The following is an 8979-nucleotide window of genomic DNA, read 5'->3' on the forward strand; positions in this document are numbered from 1 at the left end:
GTTTGGTTTAGCTTTTGCACAAGTTGTTATAATAAAATTGTTTGATCTAGGCTTTCTTCCTGGGCTGCTTAGCTTCGAACCAGGGTGCAGAGGATTTCAGCTTCTGGTGGTCCTGCTTATATTTGCCACAATCAAATCTTGTCTCTTCAGTGCTATGTGAAGGGATGCAAAGGTCTTGAGGTTTGAAGTTCTTGCTGAGCCTTAACAAGAGCTGTACAGGGATGCTGTTAGAAGGGATCTGCTACCCTAGTGACCCCAGGAGCAGGAAAAGCCCTACCTGCCTATTGCAATCATTCCCTACAGGCAAGCAGCGTTGACCTTATCTGGTGAATAATGCGGGCAAAAATACTCCTGACTTATGGGCTCTCAGTAGAAAAAGCCAAAAGCCTCATCCTCTCTTTTAATCTGTTCTTGAGTAACCTGTAGCGCAGCTTCAAATACTAACAGCAAAACCTTTTGCTAGCAGGGTGTGTGCGAGATGTCTGCTCCCTTGTGCTGTGGACCCTGGAACCACCTGCCTCTAGAAATGTGGTTGAGATGAGTAACTTAGCCAAAAAGTTAGGATGTCTGGATCTGCTAGCCTGGGGGGTCACTCCTGAAAGGTCACAACAAAGCCCGTTCTTTATTTTTATGTCCTGTCCTTTTCCTTTGCTTAATAGCTCTGCTGTTCTCCCAGTTGGGCTCAGTGGAACAAGGGACTGAGGGCACATCCATAATTGGTACAGTGGTTTGTAGTGGTCAGCCCCACTCACCTGCAAAGGCTTTTAGCCAGCTGGCTTTCTTCAGCTAGCAGTTGTCCTTGTGAAGGATTCAGAAATCTGTATGGCATGGGATGCAGGCTGTGATAACAACTCCATGTTTTAAAACCAAATCCTTCTCTCTTTACTATTCCCAGCTGAGAGTTACGTCTGAAAAGATTTGAAAATATCAGTTGATGCCGACTTTCATGGGTGGGAGTTTGTGATCACTGAATTGGGGCAGGAAAATTGATCTAGCAGGTCTCACTTCCTGGTTTCCCCACGCTAGCCTTGAGCTATTCGGGTTCCTGTCCCACCAGAGCAGAGAATATAAAAATCATCACAGGCCCTTTTGTCATCATAGAATCTGAAGACATTTCTGCTCCCAGTAGGTTTTGTTAGGTTTTGTCTCCGTGCTCAGAGTCCTTGGTTTAAACGGAAAATGCTAAATTTTAACTTCTGACAGAGACGAGTTCATAGAGAGCTGATGGTCCCATTTGTCTCACTTAAAGAAGGTGGCTGGGCAATCATTTCAATGTCTGTCAGGGCTCATCGCTGTAATTGGGACCGTGCGGTCAGTTTTCGTTCCTTTGAAGCTCGAGTCTTGTTCTGTCCCCTCCCTTCAGGAGGGAGCCAAGGCTGCCCGGCTCCTGCATCTTAGCTGGAGGAGCAAAGGTTTTGAAATAATAGTCTATTAGTGGAGCACATCAGAACAAAATTGCAGACTGCTTTTGTTCATGCCACCAGGAGGTCAAGAGGGCTTTTGTCTTTACAGTTGTGATGGAAAGGAAAATGCAAGACACTGGAAATGGAAAAGGGGATAGCAGTTTAGCAATACTTAAATAATACCAACCCTCTACCCCACCTGGAAGCTGCTGATCACTTCAGCGCTCTGGGCAAACTGTACAGATTGCACAAATGACCTGACATTACTCGTATCACAGAGGATTTTTTTGTTGTTGTTGTTCATTTTATTTTGCTGGTTTAGCCTCAAGCCCAGGGCAGAAGACCTATCTGCATTTGAGACTGCAAAGTAGGTTATTCCAAGGTACTCTGCGTGGGGAGATGGGATCACTGGCCGTAATACTAACCCGTGCATGAGCTTGCCTGCGATACGCACTGCTCTAGCCAGCTCCCATTGCTGCCACCCCTACAATGCTCCTTATGCACCGCAGTGGGGTGCGGTGCCGGTGAGACCGGGCTCACCACGGCACAGCACCCTGCCTGTCCCCATGGTGAACCCGTGCAGCATGTCGCAGGCAGCCGCCCTGCCCGGCTCTTGCTCCCTCGGTAGCGTTCACAGTCTCTCTGCATTTTTGCACCTGATCCTCTGTGTTGGGAAGCGTCTTTCTTGGCAGAAGTTGAGTTGGCAACATCATTGGGGAGTGCAGGCGTAGATGCTTAAATAATTAAACGTGCCTGGTTTTGCTGTGCTGCTGGTGGCTGGGAATATATTGGAGGTGCAGGGTGGCCTTTGAAGATTTCTTTAGTGAAGTAAACCAGGACCTTCCCCCTTGTTTGCCGCAGAAAGAAATTCAGGATTTAAAAAAACCCAAACAAACCCCGTCAACCCTCTGCTGCCAAAACTGTCATAACAGGCTAAAAATGCACACCTCCGTCTAGGAGCGGAGCAGCACGTGGACGCATTATGAGCGTCTGCCTGTTTGAGAAGTATCGCAGGAACATAAAGCAGACGGTTGAGGACAGCCGGTGTCTGCAGGTAGCTCTTAGGCAAGGCTGCAGCTGGGGGTGGTCCATGGAGACTGTGCTGGAGGTAGTGCCGTTGGTCACCATCAACGCCTAGGGACACCGGCTGTCAGCTGCTTTCCTGCCTGCCTGCGATGCCGCTGCCTGTCCCCTGCCTCCTTCAGCACGCTGGTGACTCCTGCTCTGTTAACGTCATGTCTCTTTTTCCGGAGCCTGCTTTCCTCCAAGGATTTGCCCTGAATCCGCAGGCTGTGTGTGTGTGCAGAGCATTGACTCCCTCCTTCAGGAGGATGAGTTTGGGAAAGCTTTTTTGCTCTTTCCTCGACCGTGGTTCTTGCACACCCACAGGGTTTAGCGAGTTTCGAGCGGCAGCGCTAAGGGAAGAAACGGCACAGATGCTGCGGTAGCAGCGTTCACGAAGGCGGGTGGTAAACCTGGTGGTAAGCACCTTTGGAAAAGGCTTTCGTTAAAAGTTACTCTGAGGGCTTGCACAGCCCTGCCTGCGTGGGGGGCATGTACAGCCAACCATGGAGCAATTTCCCCGCACCTCTGGAGCTCTGTGGCAGAGGCAGGAGGATGCTTTAGATGCAGACTTCTCCCTGGCGGGTACCCAGAAGCTATCAGCACAGGTTTGTGCCGTTCTTGAATAGACCAGCCCTTTCAGGGCTGCAGGCAGCACTGTAAATCACTCAAGTTAGGGTTTTGTGCCGGCTGGCTGCCGCCAGTTGCTCTCTGGGGGGCTGCGGGTGTTCCCAAGACAGGCTGCTCTCGTTTTTAAGCATTTCCTTGGGAAAAAGGGTAAAATGAGGGGTGACCCTGCAGGTCTGGGCCACCTTGAGGGGAGGCATTGGATATCTCTTGGGGCAGGCTGGCCATGGTTGAAACACGCTGTCCCGATCCCACTGGTTTGAGGAACTCCATGGCAGGTGAAATTGGGACGAAATCCACTTGTGGCCACAGCATAAGGAGATTAAATGAAGCCCTGGCAGTTTGTGAAAAGACTAATCCAGCAGCTGGGAGTGATTCGGTGCCTGGGAGGAGCCCCCATAATTAAACCAGATGCACAGCAAGTGCTGTGGTGTGACCTCTGGGTTTTGTTGCCTGCCTTTGAAGACGCCTGCTAAGTTTTTCATGTTTAATTACGTGGTTAACATGCTAATCCTTTTTTATGAGCTCTGTGGGCACAGCACAAGTACCTCATCTGGAAACTGATTTCCCTTCTCCGTAGCGCTCTGCGCTGTGGGTTGGTGCTGCTAACTCCAGCTGGCTCAGCTTCGGGAGGGTTTGCCGCTTATGCTGTGGTAGAAGATGAAAAAACCCACTTCTTCCTTGCATCCTCCAGTGTAGGAAGACTCCCAGGACAGGCTGCTGCTCTAAAACACAATTGAGTCTTTCATTCCAGTTGCTTTCTTCTTGCACAGTCATGCTTATTTACTGTGATTTAAGCCCTTTGAAGTATCCAAGGCAAGGAGCAAATCTCCACGCCTGTTTCCAGACAAGCGGCTTTGTCCTTGAGCAGTACTTTGGTCCTTCAACAGGCAGGCTTGGCCTTTCCCTGCCAGGCTCTCACGCAGCTCTCAGCTTTTTCTCAGATGCGGTGTTTCTCTGGGGCTCAAGCTCGTTCCTTGGGGCCAGCACTTTTGGTGCCCATGGGGATTGTGCGGACATTGGTGGTGGGGTGAGGTGTTGCTGACCGTGCTCTTGCTGGTTCTTCTCCTGGCTGATCCTGGTTGTGGTGCAGCATTGCCCTCAACTTGGGTAATGCAGGATTTTTTCCTATCATTGAGGCACTTGTTGTTTGGATAATCTACTTCAAATCTGCTTATTTATCACCAGTAGACTAGTCTGGGATTCCTCCCTCATTGGGCCATGAACAGTCATGTTCTACCGCATTCCTATGGATGCAGCATCGTCCCCTTCAGGTTTAGGCAATGAGCAGCTCCTGGCTGCCAAGCACGGAGGGGCGAGCGAGGCAGAGCAAAGAGGATTTCTGCAGGCTTGTCTTCACTCCTCTGACCTTCAAGATATGCTGTGGTCTGTCCTCTACAGCAGTGTAAGGACACTGCTGAGTTGGTGATGGGCACTGCTATCAGAGCCTCTTGTGATGCAGATATGAAGCTGCTGTGCCACCACCAAATGTCATGAGGCTACTTAATCATCTGGGCAGGCTGAAGGTTTTCAGGAGGCTGGTGCTGGGGCAGACGGCTTTCCTCTGCCTGTTTTCCAGCTGCGCCTGGCTAGCATCTTGCTAGGGAAGGAGACTGAAACATGTCCCTCGAGGACTTCAACAAATCTTGTGGGGTCTCTGTCATCTTCTGGGGACTCCCTTCCTCATCTCTCCCCTTCTGGGTCCTGCAGACTCCCCTGCATGAAATGGGTCCGCTTCGCTCCAGTGGTTTGCTGGGGAGATGGAGGACCACAGCCATTTCGGGGAAGGAGAACGTTATTGTGCCTCTGGACCTTAATCCCGCAGAGGGAGGGGACCAGGACAAGAAATACTTCTGCTCTGGGAAGGGCAAAAGGAGGGAGCCTGGGTGGTACAGAGCAGGCTGAGCCGCACACAGGTGGTTCCATCCTTTCCTGTGGATCCTGTGGTAGCCTGGACACGGATGAGGTGCTCTTTAGTCTCATGCAGAACTGCAGCATTGCCGTGGCATCACTGTATAATCCACTCCCACCAGGAGAGGGGAAGGCTGCATGCTGCAGAGTGGGCACACAACCAGCAAGGGACTTCCCAGGAGAAGCAGCACCGGTGTTTCCCATCCCCTCAGGAGCTGTGAGGGTAGAGAGAAAAAATGAGCGAAGATGCTGGCTTCTTGCCCTGCCTGGCACACAGCTAGGATGCAGGCGAGAGCCAGGAGATACCTGGTGAGTAAAGCAGCTCTAGACACCTCTGGGCACACATTTTCTGAGTGCAGGAGGAGATGGAGGTGCATCTCACGTGGGTCTTGCCCACATATACCCGTGTGTGCGAGGCTGTGTCCCTGCTAGGTTCATTTTCTTTCTGCCCTGGTTCTCCTCGGAGCTGGGAAGTGAAACTCCCTGGCAGCTAAACTGGGACACGGCAGCCTCCTTTCCTTGTTTACAAGGAGCGAAAGGAAACTGGGAAACGTCAGGCCTATCAGCTATTTTTGTGACAGCCTTTGAAAAGCATTTCCTTCAAATGGAGCGTCATCTTCTCTCTTTTAAACGCACTCATCAAAGCATTGGAGGCCGGGGGAAAGTTGTGCTTGGGAGAGAATAAACAGCAGCGTGGGAGTAACAGAGAAATGGCGAGGTGGGGACTGGAAAGGGGGTGGGGAGGGAAAAATAAGGTTTCAGTTTCAAAAGTAAATGTGGGAATTGAAAGGTCCACCTGGCTGGTGGGGACTGGGGAGTGGGCAGGGATGGAGAAGGATGTTCAGGGGAGCAGTGGGGGGAATAAAGAGGGTTTACTGTATGCAGCACAGGGCAATGATTTAGCAGGGACTGTAGATTTCCCTCCCAGCAGCAGGAAGATGTCCCCAGCATCACATGGGGTGAGGTGATGCCACTAGGGGTGACATGGGTCACCCTCTCCTCCAGCCTGGCCAGGCTGGAGGATAAGCAAGGAAACAGCAAGGAAATGAGAAATTGTAAACCTCTCCCCGTTCCTCAGGAGCTGGGAGGATGGGGGGGAAGGTTGATGTGATTTGCAGTCCCCTTCTGCCTGTGCCCCATCTCCAGTGCGTGGGAAGGGCACTGGCTCTGGTGGGCTTGCTGAGAGCCCGGGTGGTTTCTCTCTATTCAGTTTGCCCTGCCAGCAGAAGTTATGTGCCTGCGGTTATTGGGTTAGCCACTCTAAACCGCGTTTGGCTATGAGGGACTTATTGGGTTGCTTTTGTTTGTTTTTCTTAAATCAAATCAGTCCAGCAGCCCTGGGTAAAAGCAGAGCTCAGAGGAACCCCAGTGTAGGAATGCAGGGAGTGGGACTCTTCTCTTTCTTGTATCTTGATTCATGTGAGCTCTGGCCGCTTAATTGTGCTCCCTCTCTCTCTCTCTAAATTTTCTTTGATGGCTCTGGTAGTGCATTGTGGAGCCCACCCTCCCTCCTGCAGGAAGGAGATTATCATAATACTGCTTGTAAATCAATTTTTTTTTTCCCCTCTCCGCACTGACGAGAATGTAACTCGCTCTTAATCACTCTGCCTTGCCTGCACAACATTATGGTACGGGTGTATATGTATTTATTTCTCCTTGCCTGGCCAGGGAAAGGGGAGGCAGAGGGTGCGGAGAGTTTGCAGAGATGCTGGAGGCCACCTTAGGGCTTTCCCCCAGCAGACGATGGAGAGGCCAGAGCAGGACTGTGCTTTCCTCCCTGGCTGCTCTCCTCCTCCCTTTCACGTCCCGGTGCAGAAAAGAAAAGAACAAAACCAGTTGCTTCCTGTGTGAGGGAGTGGGATTTCCCTGCAAAGAGCTGTCTGGGGCTCATGCTTTTGCGGCCGAAAGCAGATGGGAAGCGAGCTCGGCTGCAGGGTTCTCCATGCCCACTGGCTTACGCAGCACCTCCATGTACCCCTGCAGCGCTGGGTGGGATGAGTCAGGCTGCCGTGGGGCTCGCTGCCCTCAAGAGCTTCCCTTGGGTCTGCCCGTCTTCCTCCAGCGCATCCCTCAGGTTTTGTCGATGCTGCAGCCGTGCCACACTCGCGTCGAGACCACCACACCTCACCTGAGCACGGCCTGCGGTGGGAGCAAGGATCACCCTGTCTGCAAGTGCTCAACAGCAAGAAAAACAAGAATAAAAGAAAGAAAAAGGGAGGGTGGGAGCTTTCCCTCCAGGCATAACGGAGCATCAGTGGTGGAGGGTCAGTGTGCAGTCAAGAGCAATCCTAATTTCCTCTCTGTTTATCCATGTGCCTGACTGTAATCGGATGTGAGAAGGCAGCTGCCTGAGAGCTGCTGGGCAGCCCCAATTCCTGGTGCGGGAGGTCCCACCGGTGGCTGCTGGAGATGCCTTCGCTCCAGGGGTCGTGAAGGCAGAGCAGCCTCAAGTTGCTGGCCACTGCCAAGGTCTTAGCCATAACCCAGCTCCTGCTAATGAGAAATGTGCCAACTGTGCCCGTATCCCACTCGTGTGATGCTTTTCTAACACCTTCCAGGTTACTGGGAAGAAAGACAGCCGGAGGCTCCTCTCCCGGGAGCCTAGATGGGAAGAAATCCTCCTGCCCAGACACCAGCACTGCACGAGTCTCCTGGCTTTCTCAGGAACAGCTAGAGCGTAACATGGGGGTGATGAGAGATGGGGGTGTGCCTCTGCCTCCGCTCCTCAGCAGGAGTGAGGGTGGCAGCACGGGTGCCTGCTCTGTTGCCGTTGAAATCCATGTGGTCTTTGCCTCTCAAATAGCAAAATCTGGCCGCTGCTGAGTGCCACCGAGCCATGGGGCATGGCCTTCTTGGAAATTCAGTGCTCTCACCTCTCTGTGGGACCCCGTCTTACCAAGAACCTGTGTTTGCTCCCTTTCCCTGTATGCCCACAGCTGGGCTGCTCTTCCTATGCCTCAGTTTCCCTCGATAGGTAAAAAAATTAACGCGGAACATCTCAGGGAGCCTTTGAAAGTCATGGATGAAAGCCCCTGCTGAAAGAGCAGGGCTGCATCTCTTCTTTCTCCTTGCGCCTGTGCTGGATGCCCTCGGAGCTCTGCCTCCACGTGCTTCCCACAGCACTGCAGCAGCGTTTGCTCAGGAAGGCACAGCTCTGGGCACAGCGGCTGCTGCTCGAGCAGTGCTTTGAGGTACCCCGGGACCGCAAAAGTGCACGGGGGATTAATGGAGAGCTGCGTGTAGCTAAAGGCAGAGAGCAGACTCGAAATAGTCAAATCTTATAAGCCTGGGGGAAACATCTTCCCTCTCTGCATCATCTGGCTCCTTTCATTTCTCCGTCAGAGCACTAAGTTTGCTGGGGGGCACCTGGGGGCATCTCCCCGTGCTGTGCTTTAACAGAGTGGCACTGTGAGCTGCCGTGGGCTGGGGAGGTGGTGGGATGCTTTGATTCACCATCCAGCCTGCAGAAGAGATGAATTCAGTGATGGAGCGTTAGGAAGTAGGTAGCTGGCAGGTAAATGTTCCTCCTTGGGGGTGTCTGGCCTCTCGGAGGTCTCCCCAGCCAAAATGGGAAAGGGAAGCTGCCCCATTTTGGGCTGTGGTGGGTGGATGGGCTCCGGTGAGAGCCCTGGCACTCAGGCAAACGTGTGGGACGGCTCAGCTTCACTCACCCCACTCCTGCCCCACAATGCCCCCTCGCCCACTGCCCTTCTCTGCTGGGGGACCGCAGTCCCCATCCTCGCACCAGGTCGTTGCAGCAGCCCTGCTCAAAGGGAAGGACTATGCTGCACGCCGCAATGTCCGCTCAGGTTTTGTACGCCAAATTCTCTGGCCTGTGACCCAGCCAGGTGTCAGCCTGGGATCACAGGCAGGATTTCTGCTGGAAGAGCTGAAATGAAGCCTGCACTGGGGCCATCAGTGGGGCTGGCAGCAGGCTGGGGCTGCCTGCTCCCTCCCCCCCCCCCCCCCCCCCACC

General features: G+C 52.8%; 1 protein-coding gene across 4 annotated transcripts in view; it reads left to right on the forward strand.

Annotated features, from left to right (window-relative positions):
• NF2 (neurofibromin 2 (merlin)) overlaps positions 1-8979 on the forward strand; it is a 37646-nt gene that overhangs the window by 26333 nt on the left and 2334 nt on the right. For 2 of the 4 annotated variants that reach the window (XM_010563324.1, XM_010563326.1), the window contains exon 16: positions 1726-1770. The exons of 1 other annotated variant lie outside the window; for it this stretch is intronic. In XM_010563324.1, coding sequence (XP_010561626.1) covers positions 1726-1761 — 36 coding nt within the window. In that variant the 3' untranslated portion in view covers positions 1762-1770. Of the gene's footprint in view, positions 1-1725; positions 1786-8979 lie in introns of all 4 variants that reach the window. One more of the 4 variants, XM_010563325.1, reaches the window with a different exon arrangement.

Source organism: Haliaeetus leucocephalus, unplaced genomic scaffold (assembly GCF_000737465.1).
Source record: "Haliaeetus leucocephalus isolate CR32 unplaced genomic scaffold, Haliaeetus_leucocephalus-4.0 Scaffold165, whole genome shotgun sequence".
NCBI classification, from domain to species: Eukaryota; Metazoa; Chordata; class Aves; order Accipitriformes; family Accipitridae; genus Haliaeetus; species Haliaeetus leucocephalus.